Below are 21,755 nucleotides of genomic sequence, written 5' to 3'. Positions count from 1 at the left end.
AACAACTGCTCCCTCCATCCCCTTTTGGTAGTCCCTTATGGACAAATTTTAGTCCCAAAATGTTCATCCCATTTGTTTATTCCAACAACCATTAATATTAAATTTTTACCAATATTCCCTCCAATTTGCAACAATATTTGTGCAAATTTAACTTTTCCATGTAAATTTTGTTTCCCCATGTACTTTTATTACTTACCCATCCACAATAGGTGGGTAGCAATTTCAAAAAAAAAAATGTACTTTTATTACTTTCCTTCTCTATTTTTTTGCATATCCAATGTCAATTTACTGTTTCGATGTACTTTAACTATTTTTATTTATGTTTATTAATTTCCGTGAAAAATGTCCATAATAGATTATCAAAAGGGGACGGAGGGAGTAAATAACTATTGATGTAGTGATGATTGGTCCAAAAAGTGAACCAAATGGACAAAAAAAACAAAAAAACAAAAAAACAAAAAAAGAGTTACTAACGACCTAACTCCTGTCTGCAGTTTCGCGCGTTTCCCCTTTCAACGTCTACAACTACACAAACCTATAGTCACCTCTAAACCTCCATTTTCTCTCTCTTTCTTCTGCATGAAAGTTTCAGACATGGCTACTTTCCGCTTACTTCGTTCTCAATTTCACAATCTCAAACTCAATGGCTTCCATTTTCTCTCTCCTCCAACTAACTGCAAAATCTTCCACAATCGTTTTCCTCAAAACCCTCAATTTTCCCGCCATTTTCAACCTCCTTTGAATTCTCGTTTAATTCACTCGCTTAACCGTCGACTATCCCCTGAATCTCCTGTTCTCGCCGTCAATGGCCGAAGCGAAGAAACCCCATCAAATTCTCCAGATTCTAAACCCATTTTCGATCAAAAACCTAGGGTTTTGTCCATGTTTGGTCCGGACTTAATTAACCCTAAAACGAGTGATTCTGATGAAGAATCAGTTAAAAATCGATTGAATTCGGTTCCGAATCACTCGAATGGTCCGATTACGGGTGGTTCAAAGGGGAAAGGGAAGAAAGAGGAGGGTAAGAAGTATTGGGTATGTTCTGAATGTGGGCATACTGAAGCAAAATGGTGGGGGTTTTGTCATGCTTGCAAGAATATTAAGACGTACAAGCTGGTTGTAGTGAAAGAAGGTGTGGATGGAGGAAAGGTTAATGGGTTCGAGGTTTCCGAGAACGCAATGAAGTCTCGGTTGCCTGAGCAGAGTTCTAGGCAAGGTGATGGAGGATTCAATTGTAAGTTTTTAAATGTTTGTTTAACTGATATTGCTGAAATTCATTCATATATCTATGCATTGCCAAACCCTCAAAACCCCCATTGAAAGCAATTTTAAAAGATTCATGAATTGATTGCTTTGTGGTTTATAAGAATGTAGAGTGGACGAGTGGTCTGTTTTTCCTGCCGAGCATTGTGTATGTTATTTGATAGTGATTGCTGTTGTGCCAGGTATATAGACTGGTTTTACGATCTGTCGTTGTGTTTTATTCGATATGTTCACTAGTTTTGATCCTGCTGTATTATTATAATCGAGATTAGTCATGGGCTGGTGAATGAGACGGTTTGTGAAAGGAGGGTGATACCCTATAGTAAGGAGACTGAGATTTAGAAAAAGCTATCAGTTTTTTTTTTGAAAGACCTATGAATATATGAGCTGAAACACCACATTTGGAACAGGTTTTTGTGTCCTTGAAGTTGTTAACTTGTGGCTGTCTACTTGATCATCATCTAACTTATGTAGGGAACATTTGGCCTTATTTCTAATAAAACATAATGTGAGCACATGTGGCCCTTGATGTTTTTGTAGAGATGATTGGATGTGGAACTCTAGCCTTTAGAGTCAATATGGTAGCCTGCAATGTGTGGAGTTGAATTTGTTGAAGGAAAATTAGTAAATCACCAAAGGGGTCCTAATTTGAAATTACCACCCATTAAAACTTTTATTTTAAATAACCACCCATTAAATTTAAACAATTTTCATATTACCACCTTTTTATGTTTTCCGGTGGAATTTCCGATTGTGGGCCCACCTTATTAACTTCCCTCCTTTTTTTTCTTCTTTTCTTCGACCTATTTTGACTGTTACATTAAACACTAAAAACTTCATCTCTCCTCAATTCCTTCACTTAATTCTTCCAAAATCATCAATTTTTTCCCTCTTTCTTCCTTTAATTCTCTGTCAAATTCTCAACTACCCATTTAGGATTGAATCAAAACCCTAACTCTACTTTTTTTCTACAAATTGAATGCTTTGGTTGTACTTGCATGTACTGTTGATTGCGCCATCTCGAAGTGTTCTCTAGGACCAGAAGCATATAGTTGAAGATCCCGTCAATTGCTAATGTCAATGGCGACTCCATTTCTGCAAAACAAAATCCAAAAACAAAAAAAGAAAAAGAGCAAGCTTACAACTTCATGTAACTATGAATCATTCAATTCTTTCAATCGCAAAACACAACACATAAGATACAATTATTCAACATAGTAAACAATCATTCAACAAATTTGGACAACATCAACTCCAATTAGCAGAATTCTTACAAAATCGCACAATTAATTGCAAACAGATAGCCTAATTGCAAAAAACCCCAATTTAATTGACTCATGAACCCTAATTCCTAAATTGGCGTAAAAACTCTAAATTATGAAGTAGCGGAATCATACCTTTGATGCAAATTGAGTGTACAATCTTCAGTAGATAACTTCTTCTCACAGTAGCAGTTGAAATTTGAGGAATTTTGAATGAAATTTGGGCCAAAATTTGTGACTTGAAGTTGTACAATTTTTAAACAACATAAATCGGGGAGAGAGCGAGTCAAAATAGTGAAATTAGCCGTTTATAGCCGTTATGTGGGGCCCTCGAACGGAATTTCCACCGGAAATCCAAAAAAGGTGGTAATCTGAAAATTGTTCAAATTTAATGGGTGGTAATTTAAAATAAATTTTTTAATGGGTGGCAATATCAAAACAGGACCTCTTTTTTTTTGTGGTAATTTACAAATTTTCCTTTGTTGAATGCATGAAAGTTTAGCTATATCATCTAACTTGGTCTTATATCAGGAGTAGATGTTGCACTTTGTTTCTGCTTACAAATATAATCTATCACAATGATCACTACTAAATGGTACATAAATTTTTGTTAATTAAGTCAATAGTTGTCTCTAGCCTTGTTTGGCAATTGGTTGCTGGTGTCGGCTGGTTTGATTGGCTGGTTTGACTGGCTGTTTGTATTGGCTTTTTTGTTGGTTGTTTGACTTTTTATTAGTCTAAAAACATGTTTGGTAAAATTGGTTGTTGGATGTTAATAGTAGCAGGTAGCCAAAAGCCAAAAGCCAAAAGCTACTTGGAGTAGCTTTTCATTTTGGCTTTGAAGCCATATTTTCAGCTGGCTGAAAAAGCCATTTACCAAACACAAATCTTGGATGTTTGACCAAATGAAAAAGCCAAAAGCCAATGAAAAGCCATTTACCAAACAAGCCTTCTGTGTTTTAATCCTCTTTTGTTTCCATTTAATTTTGGTGGATATATGGAGTGAGATAATCAAACTTTTTGCAAGTATATGTATAATTGAGTATATAAACTAATTCTAGGCTTCAACCAATTAATCCTATAACATGATTTTCAAGCCAACGTGACACAAAGGTCGGGTTCAAATCTCATCCACCCCCACCTTCAAAGTGAAATATTAAGCACTGGGTAAGGAGGACTTGGGGAAGGGGGTTTATCATACTCTACATTTTCTTTGTGGTTGTATAAGTTTCTTCTCTCTTTTTTTTTTGTTATTTAATTTTTTTTCCTTATTGGCTTTGCTTCTCAAAGGTTGCAATATTCTATCTTTTCCTGACAAGTTATGTTCTAAATGAAGATTGCAGCCGTAATAGCAGAAAGTCTTGATATTTCTGAAAGTGCACCGGTGGTCTTCATCTCTGGTGAAGAGGTTAGAGGTTAGTGTCTGTGAAAACAACCTGATTTTGTGTATAGAACTATAGACTATAATACTAGGTTTTTTTTTTTTTTTTTTTTTTTTTTTTTTTTTTTTTTTTTGAAACCGACTATAATACTAGTTCATGAATGGAAAATGGAAAGAAGAGGGAGACTTATGACATCCTAGCTGAGCATAATCTTTCTCTCCCAGCATGATGATGACTTTCATGAAAGCCAAATAAACTAATCTAGACAAAGAGAATAAAACATCTAAAAATCTCAATCTTGTTTTCTTTTAAATCTTGAAAAACTTTTAGTTCGCACCAATTAATTATATGTTGCAATTTTGTTTGTAGAGTATTGAACAAATCGGAAACAGAGCATATCGACTGAATTTTAATGCAGTGGACTAGTTTCTGTATTCAAGCACTGATGTTGAGGTTTATCTGTATTTCCCTTAAGTTTAAACAATGTTATCTGTAGTTTATTTCATGTCTCTTATTATGTTTATTGATTGTCATAATATTTTTCATTAATTTGTTTTTGGTGTTATTGAGATCAGGTTTATTTTAAAACCAAGCTAGAGAAAACTAGCATGTGTACATCATTTGATTTGAAATTGTTGCTTTTGTAAACTCTTAAAGTCGACATTAATATTGACTCGTTGAACTATCAATATTATTAGACCTGACCACGGGGCACGTTAAAAAAGTTGGGCCTAAGTTCGAGCCAAAAATTAATGTCCAAACTTGCTATTTTGTGCCAAAGAGTGCAGGATTTTCAGTCTATTTTCAACTTGGTTAAAAAATAACTGAAATATAAATTTTAGGGTGCCCAAAAGTGGAAATAACCAAAAAAAAAGGACAGCAGACCATTCAGAGAATAATAAGATTAACAACACTCTCATGAAATGGGTGGTGGCAAGACTGGCAACACAACACACATAAGAAAATAACAGAGGAAAACAGTACAAGAATAGGTAGACAGGTAGTAGCATATTATTTCCCTTCATCACTCCCCCTCAAGATTAGAGTGGTGAACTGGCAACTCCAATCTCGGACAGAATATGTTCATGCTGAGTAATTGGCAAAATCTTAGTAAGGATGTTAGCCAATTGTTCGGAGCTTGATACATAGGTAGGCAGGAGCAATTACACCGGATTGCTCCTTATCCCTAACAAAATGCTGATCAATTTCAACATACTTTGTCTTTTCGTGAAAGACCGGGTTAGAGGCAATGGAAATGGCAACCTCGTTATCACACTTCAACACAGTTGAGCCAAGGTGACCCAAGTCTTTTAACAGAGATGCCAGCTAAGTGACTTCACATGCGGTGATGGCCATTGCCCTATACTCAGCTTTCGCTGAAGATCGAGCTACTACTTGTTGCTTCTTCGCTTTCCATGTGATTGGTGAATCTCCCAAGAGTATGCAGCTAACACTGCACCTGACTTGGTGGCCATGAGAACACCTTTTCCTGGTGAATGCAACAAATTTCTAGCCATGAGGACCCTCTTAGCAGCCTGCATGTGAGCTGTGGTGGAAGCTTGCAGAAACTGAGCAAGAACCTGAAGAGTGAAGTTGATATCTGGCCGGGAAATGGTTAAATACAACAACTTTCCCACCAGTTTCTACATCAGAGAGAGGATCTTCCAGGGTCTCTTTAAGTTTGACATGAGTGTCCATTGGTACTCTCAGTGGTCTTGACTTTGACATTCCAAATTCAGATATCATGTCCAAAGTTTTTTTTGTTTTTTTTTTTTTTTTTTTTTGAGAAATAATAATACCAGCTGCTGAATGCTCAATTTCCAGAATTCCAGCCCAAGGAAATATATGAGTTTGCCTAGATCTTTCATTTTGAACTTCATCGAGAGAAGATTTTTCAGAGCGTCAATTTCAGACCGATCATTGCCAACAATTAGCAAATCATCGACATAGTATTTCAAGCACGATTACAAAACAAGAAACTCTTCGCCCTAACTTTATACCTTGTCTAATTTCTTAAGGATAAATTCGATAAAGGTTAATATGGCTTCAGAAGGATTTATTTTTACAGCTTCAATTTCTTGAATCAGAACAAATTTATTTGTAAAAGGTACTCGTAGCTTTTTTGAGGGAAGTAAAAGGTACTCGTAGCTAGTACTTCTATTTAGAGATATTAAATTAATTAGAATAATTTAGTTACTTATAAAAAAATATTAAATAATTATTATCAGTTATTTAAATGAGTTATTCGTGACACATCTTATGATACTTTATAGTAAAGTTGCATTTAAATGAGTTATTCATGTTTATAAATTCTAAAATTTTAATTGTCAACTTATATGTGTATATTTTACCAACAATATGATTACAAAATTAATAAAGTTAATTTCATTTCTTCTATTACTCATTCACAATTTATATAGATTATATGTATTTAAAATATGTAACTAAAAAATCCATAGTAATTTTAAAGGTTTTTTTTTTTTTTTTTAACCACAAGATAGGTTTATTTAGTTCTTAAAAAAACTACATATATGTTTACTTTAATTGATGGAATTTTTACAGCAAATGAAAAATAATCTAATACTGAGCATAAAATTTAGGTTGCTACACATTGAATAATGAATTTTAATGTATACTAATATTAGCAAAAATAAACAAGTGTTTTTTTTTTAAATAAAACCATTAATATATTGCACTTCATTTTATTATAATTTTTAATTTACAAACAATGACCCGGACATCGCCTGGGCCAAAAACTAGTTTATTTATAAATGGTACTTGTAGCTACTACTTCTTCTATTTAGATATTAGATTAATAAAAATAATTAGTTACTTATAAAATAAATATTTAATAATTACGATTTAAACTTTACAAAGTATAATCACTTAGGGCGTGTTCGACGCTTGCGTTTGAGTAGCTTTTAGGTAACAAAAAATATAAGTGTTTGGCAAAGTAGTGGTTAGAGTAGCTTTAAGTGGTGAAGGTAGCTTTTGTAAAAAGTTAGAAATGGGCATGTTCGGCAAATATAGTTGTGAAGGTATTTGTAGCTGTGGAGATAGCTGTGAGTTGTGGAGATAGTTGTTAGCTGTCAACAAGCTGTTAACTGTGAAAAAAGATAATTTAGGTATGATTGTTCGGTAAAGTAGTGGTTGACTAGCTGTTACATTTAAGAATCAATATTTTTTATTTAAAACTATACATTAAATTTTCAAAAGCTACCTCTAATTTCAAAAGCTAATAATCCTAGCTTTTAATAAAAGCTACCTCCACCACTAAAAGCTACTTGAACCATTACTTTGCCAAACACTCACATTTTTTGTTGAGTAGTGGTTTGACTTGGTCAAACCACTAAAAGCTACCTAAAAGCTACTCAAAAGCTAGCGCCAAACACGCCCATATTAGCTTTTGCAATTAGAGGTAGCTTTTGAAAATATAATCTATAGTATTATATATAAAATATTGATTTTTATAGATAACATCTAGTCAATCGCTACTGTACCGAACACTCATGCTAAAATTATCTATCTTCACAGCTAACAGAGTAACAGTTTGTTGACAGCTAAAAGCTACCTACACAGCTAACAACTATTTTCACAACTATATTTTGCCGAACAAGCCCTTAATTTTCTTTGCTGAGAATGAGGGATCACTCAAGTGGTTAGAGCTTCCTTCCCAATTTTAAGAGATATTGAGATCGATTCTCACCCCCGCTTTTTGGCTTTGTAAACAACTAAACACCAAAAAAAAAACCTTAATTATCTTTGCTTACCCTAATCATTAATTTTCTTTGCACTTTTGGAGTAGTACCATAAGTTACCAACGACTTTACTCCTCTCTGCAGTTTCGCGCGTTTCCCCCTTTCAACAATACAAACCTCTGAACTTCCATTTTCTATCTCTTCCATCTGCTGCATGAAAGCTTCAGACATGGCTACCTTCCGCTTACTTCGTTCTCAATTTCACAATCTCAATTTCAATGGCTTCCATTTTCACTCTCCTCCAACTAACTGCAGAGTCTTCCACATTCGTTTCCCCCAAAACCCTCAATTTTCCCGCCATTTTCAACCTCCTTTGAATTCTCGGTTAGTTCACTCAGTTAATCGTCGACTGTCCCCTGAATCCCCTCTTCTCTCCTTCAATGGTCGAACCGAAGAAACCCCATCAAATTCCCCAGATTCTGAACCCGCTAGGGTTTGGTCCATGTTTGGCCCCGATTCAATTAACCCTAAAACGAGTGATTCTGAAAAAACGAGTGATTCTGAAGAAGAATCGGTTGAAAATCGAGTGAATTCGGTTTCGAATTACTCGGATGGTCCGATTACGGGTGGTTATGTGGTGAAAGGGAAGAAGGGGAAGAGTAAGGAGTATTGGGTATGTTCTGATTGTGGGCATACTGAAGCGAAATGGTGGGGGGCTTGTAATGCTTGCAAAAAATTTGGTACTTTGAAGTCGTTTGTAGTGAAAGAAGGTGTGGACGGAGGAAAGGTTAACGGGTTCGAGGTTTCCGAGAATGCAATGAAGTCTTGGTTGCCTGAGCAGAATGATAGGCAAGGTGGTCCGGTGAGGTTGGGGGATGTGAACCGCGGTGTTAATCCTTCTGAATGGAGGATTCAATTGTAAGTTTTTTATTGCTTGATATAATGTTAATGCTGGAATCAAAACACCTATTGAAAGATATTTTTACAAATCATGAATTGATTGCTTTGGGGTTTGTGCTTCCTGCTGACTTGCTGCGCATTGGCTATGCTATTTGATTTTTGTTTGTAGGTACGGTACATTCGGAGGTGAATTTTCTAGAGTGATTGGTGGTGGTGTTGTGCCAGGTATATATAGACTAGTTTTGCGGTCTTTTATTGCGGTTCGTTCTATATGTTCATGAGTTTTAATTGTGCACTAGTTTCATAATGGAGATTAGTCATGAGCCTTGTGAATGAGGTGGTTTGTGAAAGGAGGGGAATGCCCTATTAGGAAACTGAGATTAGCAAAAGGGTATCATTTTTTTAGAAAGGTTTCAACATATGAGCTGAAATGTTACATGTAAAAAAATGTCCTTAATGCTGTTAACTCTGTCTAATTAATTGTTGTCTACCTAAAGAACATCCGAATTATTCTTAATGCATACATCAATTGAGCAAGCGTCGCTCTTACTGCTTTTTTTAAGAATGATTGGATGTGGAACTCCAACCTCTAGAGTCAAGATGGTAGCCTGAAATTTGTAGAGCTGAAATTATTGAATACATGCAAGATCAGAAGTATCTTCAAACTTGGTCTTATATTAGGAGTAAATTTTGCACTTTGTTTCTGCTCACAAATTAATCTCTTACTATGATTTTCATTAGCAACACTACTATATGGTACATATATGTTTTTTGTTTATCTAGAGTCAATCGTTGTCTCCATGTTTTCATCCTCTCTCGCTTCAATTTAATATTAATGGATATTCGGAGTGAGATAATCCTTGTTTTTGCTAGTATGTGTAAAGTGTAGTGCAGTCACAAATCTTATCTTTCTAGGTTCACTGGTTCTGATTGGTGGTGATCCTGGCATTGGCAAGAGCACCCTGTTATTGCAGGTAAGGTATTTTGAAGATGAAATTAGCTATCCTTATTTTAGTTTTTGGCTTTGCTTTCCCCCTTTTTTTTTTGTGGGGGGCACAGCTTTGCGCCTTTGCTTTTCTTATTCTTGAAGGTTACAATATTTGAAGTTTCCCTGACAAACTATATTCTAAATGAAGATTGCTGCCTTAATAGCAGAAAGTCCTGATAATTCTGAAAGCGCACCGGTGGTCTACATCTCTGGTGAAGAGGTTAGTATCTGTGAAAAGTCTGAAAATAGTATGATTATGTGCTTATAATACTTATGTTTCAAGAATGGAAAATGGAAAGAAGAGGGAGACTTACTATATCGAAGCTTAACTCTTGCTCCCAGTATGATGACAACATTCATGAAAGCTAAATGAACTAATCTAGACAGAAAGAATAAAATATTTCAGTACTTATAAGCTACTGTTAATCAATCTTGCTATAAGGATATCTATTTCTTTTTGCACCAATCATTATATGTTGCTTATTTGTTTGTAGAGTATTGAGCAAATTGGAAACAGAGCAGATCGGCTGAGCATTAATGCAGAGGACTTGTTTCTGTATTCAAGCACTGATGTTGAGGTTTATTTATATTTCCCTAAGTTTAAAGCCTTAAATAATGATCTCTATAGTTTACTTCATGACTCTGATAGTATTATTTTGTGTCATAAACCTTGTACGTATTATATATTTTCATTTATTAAAGTGGGTGTTTTCTAACCTTGCTTTTGGGGTTACAGCTATGAAGTCCAAAAAGATTGATCTTACTTCATTTTATAGGATATTTTGAAAAAGGTGTCACTTATTTCCCCACGGGCTGTGGTCATCGACTCTGTTCAGACTATATATTTGCAAGGAGTGACGGGAAGTCCAGGAGGAATGTCACAGGTATTTATTGGGTGTACTTTAATAATTCTGTGCTTGAGCTAGAAATGTGCTTTAGAAACTTCCCAAGTTCCCAGTACCTAAAGTGCTGATAATAGCCAGATTGTTTAAGTTCTTGCTCTTTTTGTCCTACTGCCTCTGGTTTTTCCCATAATTGACCCTGAATGAGGTTGAAGCATGTAATACTCTATGATGCTAATGGAAAATTCTCCTAATTTCATTGCCACCTTGTCATTACTATTACTCAAAATAAACTATCTTTTCCGAAACTTCAGTAGTCTTTGCCACTTCCTAGTTTGGCGGCATCTTAAAGCTAGAAAGCGGAGTGTACGGCAGTATGCTGTTTCTCTATTTTTGCATGTGGACACAATAATTTTCATAAATGCTAGTATCATTGAGTAAAACAAAATGTGAAGTTTCTATATATATATAAAAGGAAAACCTAGTAACTGATAAAGCTGTTTAAATGTGTCTGATACCTCATACTGAAATGCTAAAATGCACTGTGAACTTTAGGGTTTGTGCTCCTGCCTTGCCTAGAACTGAAAGCTTAAATATTATTCCACCCTCTCCCCCCCCCCCCCCCAAAAAAAAAGGAATAAGAAAAGAAAGAAAGATGCTGTTGTTTTTATTCAGCGTTGCTAAAGGTGTTGACTATTTCTTAAGGTTACATCAGTGTTTGACCTGCTCTGGGTAGCTGTAGGTAGACTCCTGATACTAATGTTTTGATGACAGTTGAAGGAATGTACGGCAGCATTGCTTCGATTTTCAAAGAAGACAGGCATCCCTATTCTACTGGTAAGTATGGATCGTAATAACATCATCCTTTGGCACGGTGATACTTGTCATGTCCACAATGCATATTGTGATATGAGGGCATTGATATTCGTCTATTCATGCATAATAGTATGCAATTACTTTTTAAAGAAGTTACTTGTTGCTTTCTGGATGGGTCAGGTAGTCCTCCTACTGTTTGGGATCTTTTGCCAGTCTATTACAAAATTTCAATGTCTGGTGGGTAGGTGAAAGGGTGAAAGTTTTGTGAGAGTTAGCTTTTACACCTGATGTGGGTAGTTTGGTTGGAAAGAAACGATAGGGTCTTTTGGGATTCCATGTCTGGAGAACCTGTCTTTGTGGATTGCGGGGCACTTATTCGCATGCCACTTCACCACTTTCAGATTTGGTTATGTGCTGAATTTACATTTATACTTTTGGGGGACCTTTGGGTTTTGTCTATACCTTTTTGTTTCACTTTTCATTAGTGCAAATTCTCTTATTTAATACTCCCTCTGCTATTTCTTTAAATGCATCACTTCCTTTTTTGTACCTCTTTTATATTTTATTGTATCTCTTTTCTCAGATGGTCACCACATTTACTTTGTAATTATTAATTCTCTTATCTCACATCCCTTATTTTTAATAAACTAGTACCCCATTATCCTCTCTTTTACTTTTTAATTCCCAACAAACCTCACTTACACAATATTTAAATCTCCTTTTAACCACTTACCTAGTCAAACCGTTACCAAAAGAGGGGGGTGGGGGGTGGGGGGAATACTCCTTCCGTTCCATTATATAGTGCATGTTTCCTAATTTTCACAGTAATCATGGTAGGAGTGTGTAACATTCTTAAATATAGTGGTATTTTCTAATCCTATGGAAAAAGTAAATGGTGACATTTAGTGAATCTTTGGATATATGGGTATGTTATATGGGGAAGGTGAAAAGGTAAATAGTGACACAAAATTTTGGGAAATTGTAGGGGCATATAATATGGGGAAGGTAAAAAAAAAAAAAAAAAGCAAGCTGATTCACAAAAAGGTGTATTATGGTAAACTTATGTAAAATAAATATAGAGATATTAAAAATAGACATAACATTGTGGGACACCCAAAAAAGAATCATAGCATTTTATCATGGGACAAAGGGAGTATAAAACATTTTCTTTTTAATCTATCAAAAGAAATTGTGGAAACATCAAAGCCCACATTCCTCACTTGGTTAATATCCATGAAGTGAACTCCGTATCTTAACAAAGTAAGCTTTTGTCCACTAGTTTTTATTTTATGTTTCAAGTCCTTTTCTTTTGAGATGACTTAGCAACTTTAGCTTTTATTGACATTTCTACTACTAACTTCGTTTTTAATTAGATGTATCAATTTTAAAATTGCGAACTCTTGGGCAATAATTAGAGTAGAGAGAGATAGAGTAAAAATAAAGAGAACACATGTGATATGAGAGAGATAGAGAATATTTATTGACTAAAAGGGAAATTGATGCATCTAAATTGAAACTTCCATAGTTCCATATATAGAAAGTGATGCATCTAATAAAAGACGGAGGAAGTACAAATTTTTCTGGAAGCTAGACATGAAAATACATACCATTAATGCTTGTTCAAGGTCTCCTGTTTGATAATTGAAATACCTGTAGTCTGTATGAAGCTGCACGGTATGAATTTGTTGGATTTTGAAATGTGAAGAAGTAAAGCCTTTGACCTTTGTTTTAGGAGGGAATTTGATTGTCATGTGAATAATTGCATTTACCAATCTATGATATAGCCTCTACCAGTCATGTGCATAATGGTTTAGCCTGCTGGCAATCTAGCTCTTGTCTTACCAATTGCAGTCACCTGTTTTCATTTCTAGACCTTGATATCTATGTTTATATTTTGTTTTCCTTTAGAGTGGTATGATTGAACTTGAATAATTTAAATGTTTGAACTATTCGATACATACTTATATAAAGGTAGCATTGCAGTAGCTAGACTGTTCTGAACTTAAATAGCCCATGATTTCTTGCTTTTGATCATGACATTCTCCTTTCCCCCTCTCACTCTGAGGGCATGGTGGGACTTACCTGTTTCTGGACTACAGTCAATGTAGCTTGTGCTTACCCTGTCCTTTACTGCAATGCAAGCTGGAAATAATGTAAGATACATGCTTAGAGTCTAGACTCTAGAAACAGGAAAACAAAGGGCCTGGTGTCTGGTGTGAGTCACTAGATCCCTGATCAGATTACAAATGTTGGCCAGGATTGACCTTGCTGCTAATGTTGGCTAGCTTGGAGTGAGCCTATCTTCATCTTAAACTGTTTTTCGTGTTGTGTGAAAATACCTCAGGTCCTTTTGTTTCCCTGATATTTATATTTCTGTTTACGACAGATTGGGCATGTGAACAAGATTGGAGACATTGCAGGTCCTCGTGTTTTGGAGCACATTGTAGATACTGTGCTATATATGGAGGTACCTTTTGCCCTGTGTAATTACGTTTTGATGGAAAATTACTGGTACTATCATCTTTGTTGCCGTTTTCATTCTTCTTCTGCCACAGGTTTGTTTAATGAGACAGTTATATGTTGATCGTGGTATTTGTTTCTCTTTCTCTTCCCATACTGATCCCTGAGAACAAGGGATAAAACACATATTCAGTTATCTACATCTTGTTTCATGACTTTAAAAGTCCAATTAATGTATCTACTTAGAGCGTATAAGGCCTTAAAATACTGAGTTTAAATGACACTGTCGGTTGTGTTATTGCACCACTTGCTACATGTTTCAACTGGAACTTGCTTATTCACCATGTATAAGGATCCCTGCACAGCACCACCTGTTACATTGTTATTCTATTTGCAAGCCTAAGGAACTTGTTAAGGATTTAATAGGTTTCACACTGATTTGTCACTGGAGGCTGATTTTACTTGTGTCATGTTGTTATTCAAGGCTTATTCAATGTATTAAGAATGTTGTATAAGGCTGATTTTACAGAGAGAGAGCAACTATGCAAGTGCTTTTGCCTTCTCTAAATGTGACTAGTTTGACAGTACTTCTTAGAGCAGAGTATTTTATGTTTTGTGATATACCATCAAATAATACAGTAGCCTATTTTTCTGCATCTAATGATGTGGTTGTATCACCCGAGTTTCAGGGGGAAAAGCATTCAACTTACCGCTTACTTCGTTCTGTGAAAAACCGCTTTGGGTCTACTGATGAGGTATTATAATATTATCTCACTCTTGATTATGCCCTACCTGAGATACTTATGCTCTCAAATCTGATTGCAATCTGATTATTTCCTAATTTTTTGGAATATTATTCAGGGGCTTCTTGGTGTTTCTACTTGTGGTAGTTACCTTTTCTTTTAACCTTATGCTTAGATCCGCATTAAGCTGCTCCATTGTGAAATCTAGATTGATCCTTAATTGAGAATGTGGTTTAAAGTTTATAAATATATATATATATATATATATATATATATATATATATATATATATATATATATATTTTTTTTTTTTTTTTTGAAAAGGTTGTCGCCCAATCATATGGGTTTTTAAACCCTTCGAAGAATCAATACAAAACCTTCACTTTCTCCAGTACAGTTTTTTCTCTTTTTATCCATTTTGTCCTGGAAGTGACATGAAAGAAGCACGTATGTTGTAAGGTTACGTTTGGTTCATATTTAGGAATGGGATACTGGAAAAGGAATCACGAAAGGTATATGAGTAAATAGGTTAAAGAGCATGATTAATTTATGTGAGAGAATGAATTGTTTGATTTTCTCTATTCACAAACATCTCTGTCCAATAATTCTATGGTCCTCTTCAACCATCACCATCTTCGTTCGCCCACTTCCTTTCTTCCAAACACCATCAGCACTTTCACTCTCTGCCAATCCCAAACTCGAAACTTGTCTTTGGTGAATTCAAGGGGATTCTAGTCTGGGAGATAGATGAAGGGAATGGGCAATTTCATTCTAAATAATCAAAGAAAGAGAATAAAAAGTGAACCAAACACCAACAGAAGGAAGGACATCCCCATATTTTGCACTCAATACCTGACAGCCTTTAAATACTCTCGATTTTAGTAGACTATTGTGCATTGACTGATGTTGGTTCCCATATATTAGGCTGCAATTTATATTAGAGAATCCCAATATTACAAAAGATGTTGTAGTCTTTTAGTCTTATTGGTCTTCATGTCACATTTGATGCACCAAAGTACCAAAATTTTGGAGATCCTCTAAACTTCATGTGTCTGGTTTCTCTTCATTGAGTTGAATAAGAAAATTTTCCTTGTTTTTTTTATTTATAAGAGTTGGTTGCTTTTTATTTTTTATGTATCTATTTATTTTATTTTTTGCAGCTGGGAGTATTTGAAATGGCAGAATCTGGACTGCAAGCTGTTTTGAATCCTAGTGAAATGTTCATGAGTGAGGAGCATTCAGAATCAGACCATTTAGCTGGAGTTGCTGTTGCTGTAATCATTGATGGCTCTCGAACTTTTCTTATTGAAGTTCAGGTATAAATCTTGCTATAAGAATATTATCCCTACAAGCTGTACCACTCCCCCCCCCCCCCCCTCCCCGCGCCTTCCATTCACCTAAAGCCGTAATACTACTTTAATCCTCTTTCAAAAAGACAAGAAAATATACTAGTCTAAGTCAAACTAGGTAATGAACTATGCTAGATACTAGATAGAGTTCCCATGTGAATCTGATGAAAGTGTTTTGTGTTTGTACCACAAAATAGTATTCAAACCGATGTCTTCCCCCACAATCATGCACTTTGCTGATCACCATTTTTGTCTTCTTCAGAGTTTCGTCCAGTGGTCTTACAGTTCCTTTTTATAAGTGTCTCTTTTCATATAACCAATAGGATAGCCTAAGTGTTAATTGCAAGGCTTCTATGTAATTTTCTTAATTAGAAACACCGGACTTATAACTTAGTTATAAAGTAGAGATAACCAACTGGATCAAGACAAAGTAGCATCTTGAGTTATCCTCCTGACATCGACTAATTGATTTTCTGTCGCCTGGTATATGTTTGTCTTGGTTTTGCAACACTCTTATGTCACTTCTACGTACAGGCATTATGTGTAGCCGACTCTATTGGCAAGCATCTTAATGGGGTTCCGACAAACAGAGCTGATATGATTATTTCAGTATGTCTTTTGGTTGAGATCTTCCTTAACTTTATATCTGTTAACAGCAATTTTATTCTTCACTTGCTGCTTCAATGCATGTCTAGTTCCTGGGTATCTTTCCTTTGATAGTAATATAGTTATTTGTTATGGTACGTTGATTAATGGTTAGAATAACTATCCCCTGCTACTTGCAACATTTGCCTTTTGGGTGTCAAACTTTGGAAATTTTGACGATTGCTCTCAAATCTATTTAAGTTGATAATATCAACTTTCTTAATATAGTAATATACATAGTTAAAGAATTAATAATCAAAGTTATGCATTAGAGACCGTGAAAAGGCAAGCAAACTAGAAATTAAAACGGAGGAAGTATTTGTTTTATCCAATCATCATCATGATGGTGTTAGCTTGTTGCTTGATATTCTTTGGCAGTTGTTAGTGATGTATTGAATCAAGAAAAGCTTCAATTTTTTAAATTTTTTGGACAGTGAAATTAAGAGAAGGGGTAACTAATTAAACGTTGGACCACAGGTCCATATTTCCATCAAGTGTTGAATATCCTGGATTTTGTTTGGCTATAGCTGTTACAGAATGGTCTGTGAAAATATCACGATGAGTTCCCTAAAAAGCTTTTGACTATTACCGTGAACCTCAAGACTTTGTACTTGAAAATTATTGGAATCTGTACCCCTAGGCCCTAGGGTAGTGTTTAACATACGTTACTTTCACAGTTGGATTAATACAATTTAGTTTACTGTATCGTTGTTGAAAAATGCTTCAGTGAAGCATTAATTTAGGAAAGAACTATATTTTATCTTCTAAATAACAGGGTTTAATGCATAAATAACAACTGTTACTAGTTCGTCGACAGATCACAAATTTATGCTGGTATTACTTATTATAGGAATTGAATGTTTCTTAGATGTGTATTTTTTTTTTTTTTTTAATCCTGCTATCTTAATCTAACCAAAGATAATATCAGTTTGTTTTAGAGAATCTGCCTAACTTTGCTTTAAAAGCTATTATTTGATGATAAATTAGGAAACTTCATCAAAAAATTTCATTGTGACTTGGTTAGGACAGGCATGATAAAAGTAGGATTTATGTAGAAGACTGAGTGTTTCACACATAATGGCGTAGAAAGTTGATAGCACCACACATATGGGTAGTTGAATGTTTTCATTTTATTGAGTGCAATGGATGAACTATTTATGCTTTCATCATTTGTTTACAGGTTCTTAAAAAGCAAGCGGGACTGAAAATGCAAGACTATGTAATCATTCTCTTCACTACTATCCTTGTGCTTCATGCTGTAGCTCTTGTGTTAATTTCATCATAGATTGTCTTAGTCTCATATTTAGTCTTTCTTCTTTTTATTTTCTTTTCATGTTCACTGTCTCTTTTTCTTTTAAAATATATATATATCAAAAAAATAATTGTTGGGGTAAGGCTAAATATATCTTCAACCAACCATAGCTCAGTCAGGAGCCATACTGCATCCATAAAATTCTCAATTATAAATTATACTTAATATGATATAGTTGGATAATGAATAGTGGGTTGCAGGATAATGTTAAGATGATGCCAATCAGAAAGGAGAATATAATTTCCTGTTATATAATTATAAAAAATGCAGCTGGATCCTGTCAATGGTTCATTATGTTTCAAGAACATGCATTGTCCCAAAACATAATTCATTACATATTGTGAAAAGATCTTGTGCCTAATTCATTTTGCATCTATGTTAAACTGATCAATTAGTGATGTTGGACATGAGTATATGCCCAGGTATTAGACTTATTTTAGGGAAACTATGCATGTTTTATTCGTATACAGGAAATGTCCAGTGTTCATATCCATATCAAAGTGTTGAGTATCAAACATTGGTACTAGTGGTGAATTGTAGAGCCATGATAAATAGTTTTACATAACTGTTCATTGGCTTCAGCATCTTTTTAAGAGTATCAGTTCTATATTAACTGATTACTTAATATTAGGGTTTTCTTCAATTGGTCAATTCAATGGAGAATTTTGTTCCATACATTGAACAACTGTCAGCAGCGTCTTTGAATTGGTCTAGCCGCTTTTTTTAAAGGGAAGAATGGATGGTAAAGAATGGAAAAGTTTTCTTTTATTAGGTAGGAATCGGTAGGAAAGGAATTTTCAGAAGAAAAAAAATATCTTGAAACTTAATCTATTTTAGTTCCCTAATGGGGGAAATTCTCTTTGGTAAACTCCAATTTTTTAATTTTCTAAGTGGTAAACGTTTTAAAATTTTATTATCAATGGTGAACCTAAATTTTTTTATATTAAGTCAACTATAACATCAATGATAAATTTTAACTAGATATTTAACCATAGTTAGTTTTTATTTTTAGATTTATTTTAGAAATATTTTTTTAATAAAGAAAAAACCCAACTACCCCCTCCCCGTCAGCCACCCCTCCTTGCGCCGCCGGCGATCCTCCCCTCCCTCCCCCGGCACCGACGACCCTTACTATGGGCCCGACAAACCCCATCTCCTCCCTCCACCCTCAACACCCCCACCCCCAAGCCCTAAATCAAAATTTCGAAACCACCCAAAGTGGGTTCAAGGTTTCGTTTATGGTGGTGGTTAGGGTCGGTATTAGGGTTCTGGGGCGAAGGGAAGGAGGGTCGAATCGGGGTGGGGGTCAGGAGAGGGGGTCGATTCCGACAGGGAGAGGGAGAGAGTGGTGTCGGGGAAACGGGTTTGGGTTTTGCGGTGGTGGGAGGTTATTTTCAAGGGAGAGTGGGTGGTTTATGGGGATGAAGTGGGTCGGTTAGGGGTGGTTTTTGGAGTTAGGAGTGGCTAGCCGGCCGTTTTCGGGGGATAGGGGAGACGGCCGGCCGTTTGCCGACGAGATGGGGGTTGGTCATGGGGTTTTGCGGTGGCGGGAGGGGAAGGGGGCCGATTCTGACATGGAGAGTGGAGGTGTTGTAGGTGGAGGAGATGGAGGAGGTAGGGGTCGCCGGCGCTAGGGGGAGGGTCGCCGGTTTCCGGCCGCCGGGATGGGGCTGGGTTGAGGGAGGGGGCTGGCAGTGGGTTGGGGGAGGGGTAGGTTTTTTATTTTATTTTAATATAATTAAAAATTATATAAAACTAACTATAGTTAAGGAAATAACATTTATCAATAGTAATAAATAATTTAGGTTTACTATTAATAATAAAATTTAAAAACGTTTACCACTTAGAAAATTAAAAAGTTGGAGTTCACTAAAGAGAATTTCTCTTTTTATTTTCAAACTCTTATTATAATTTTTGAACCAAACAAAGAAATACTCTCTATTTCAATACAAATTAAACCGAACAACCTAAAGCACTGTTTCCCTTCTTTTCCTTTATTATCATCTCCAAATGCCAAAAATCTTTAGGCTATCAGCAATATGTATATTTGAAAATATTACAATGCGTCTTTAGATTTCTGGTTTCTTGCAAGGGATTCCTCTCCTCGATTAGGGAATGTAGCCTAAAAGCCTATACGTACGTTGAGCAGCTGATCTTCAAGTCAAAAGCATTTCAGGAAGCACCCTGTTCATACTATATGTACACTAGACTCATGAACTACCAAAGAGACTTGTTAAGAGTTTTATATTTTTTAACAAATAGTATCAATCCCAATGTATAATTAGAAAACCACTAGACTAACAAGGATCAGAGAAAAGTCAAAAACAGGGTGTTAGTCAGATAAATAACCTGTATTACCTCATACTGTTAAAAGACTTTTTTTATGCTTGCTCATCAGTGACAGTGGATACAGAACAATGAGCACATGATGTCCAATTTAATTGTTTCTAAATTTGTACAATCCATCGTTCCATGTTAAAGAACATGCATGATGCTAATATAGCTTACTGTACCTGATGATTAATGTATTGCTGATTTTACTATGTGCTGGTTGTGGAACTCATTTCCAAGCTAGAGTCTGGTACTCTGGTTGATATAGTTTTGTTATAATTCATTTTTGTTTTTTTTATCTAAGTTCATTGTAATTGTAGCCTGTTGGAATTTCATCTCTGTATATGCTATATGCTAATGTAACTTCTCTTTTGTAGAGTGTTTTTCTTAATGTTGTTAGTGGAGTATCTCTCACTGAAACTGCAGGAGATCTTGCTGTGGCAGTGGCAATTTGCAGCAGGCATGTTTTCCTTTTTTGCTGGCTCATTTATCTCACTAAATTTTCTGGCATTTAGAAATAAATTATGTTACTAGGATTAATATAACCGCAGTAGTGTACTGATATCCTGATACTGTGCACTTTCCAACCATTTCTCTAGGTTCTCCACTTCACTTTTAGAGACTTAAGTTGTCCAGCCTTTTCATATTCTTTCCAGAGTTTTTTATTTCTTGTCATCTTGGTGAGGAGTCTTAGTTTTTAATTGGTGATATATGCCTTGTGAGTTCTGTAATGTGTATATTGTTCACACTATAGTTATCCTTTTCTTTCTATATTATCATATTCGAAGTAACATATCTACATTTGCCTTCTTCAGTCTTCTGGAGTTCCCTCTACCAAATAATGTAGCATTTATTGGAGAAATTGGCCTTGGTGGTGAACTTCGAATGGTAAGTATGCCCCATATATAGTGAGCTCTTGACAAATCAAATCTTTGCCAAAATAATATGCAAGTGAAGTAAATTTCCAACAATTTATTAAAAATGCTTGCCCTATTCGGGAAGTGACATAATCTCACAATCTATTTCTGAATTTCTCTATGACCATTTGAACACTGTTTGTTATAAGCCTTTATTTTTATTTTTTTTTATTGTCTGTTGTTTATTCACACCCCCTTCTTGACTTAGAATGTTATGTTGGTCTATATTTTGACCAAAAACTTCTTTGCAGGTTTCGAGAATTGAAAAAAGGATTAATACTTTGGCTAAACTTGGATATAAAACCTGCATTGTTCCAAAGTCGGCTGAAAAGGCCATAGCAGCTCTCGGCTTTGAAGGGTTACAGGTAGTGGGATGCAAGAACCTGAAAGAAGTCATTGATAAAGTATTCAGTCCTTGAGAAGAGAAACCATAAATTTTCTCCTTTTTTGGCATCTTATAAAGCATATGTAACATTGTTTTATATTATGTTGTATTGTTGTGTAAGAATCTGATATAATGTAAATATGACATAGATAGATTATTAGATGTGCTCATGTATATACAATTTTACCTCTAGTTAAGGACGAAGGCTCGAAGCTCACTAGAGTGGTTCGTTCATGTACTGAACAAGCACGTGATTGAATTGAAATACACGTGCGATTTTGCCGATTGATACTGCTAATATAAAATATTAGAGCCCTATGAGTTGTTTAACATCATGACTTTGTTGATGCCTTTGCCTTCTCTATCTCCGTCAACACTTTGTCTATCTCAATAATTGAATGAAAAGAGACTTATAGTTGATTTCAGGGATCAATAAAACAATCAAATCTCAAGTTTTTGTGG

At 35.3% G+C, this 21,755-nt stretch overlaps 1 protein-coding gene across 3 annotated transcripts; it reads left to right on the top strand.

The window, feature by feature from the left end:
* Positions 1-334: 334 nt before the first annotated feature.
* On the top strand, positions 335-21,609 carry LOC110715368 (DNA repair protein RadA-like). Of its 3 annotated transcripts, XM_021893942.1 has the most exons (16): positions 335-976; positions 8,250-8,523; positions 8,675-8,730; positions 9,421-9,479; positions 9,642-9,713; positions 9,988-10,071; positions 10,270-10,377; positions 11,110-11,172; positions 13,538-13,618; positions 14,301-14,366; positions 15,515-15,670; positions 16,238-16,312; positions 17,529-17,567; positions 20,369-20,451; positions 20,807-20,879; positions 21,160-21,609. In XM_021893942.1, exons 1-16 carry the CDS (start codon positions 580-582, stop codon positions 21,325-21,327), a joined length of 1,854 nt encoding a protein of 617 aa, XP_021749634.1. In that variant the 5' UTR covers positions 335-579; the 3' UTR covers positions 21,328-21,609. The 3 variants fall into 3 exon arrangements, with proteins under 3 accessions (XP_021749634.1, XP_021749633.1, XP_021749632.1); XM_021893940.1 differs by lacking the exon at positions 335-976 and having other exon boundaries at positions 7,644-8,523; XM_021893941.1 differs by lacking the exons at positions 335-976; positions 16,238-16,312 and having other exon boundaries at positions 7,643-8,523.
* The last annotated feature ends 146 nt before the right edge of the window (positions 21,610-21,755 follow it).

Source organism: Chenopodium quinoa, unplaced genomic scaffold, assembly GCF_001683475.1.
Source record: "Chenopodium quinoa cultivar QQ74 unplaced genomic scaffold, ASM168347v1, whole genome shotgun sequence".
NCBI lineage: Eukaryota > Viridiplantae > Streptophyta > Magnoliopsida > Caryophyllales > Amaranthaceae > Chenopodium > Chenopodium quinoa.
Note: the sequence above shows the minus strand (reverse complement) of the source record. Positions and strands in the feature narration are given on the sequence as shown.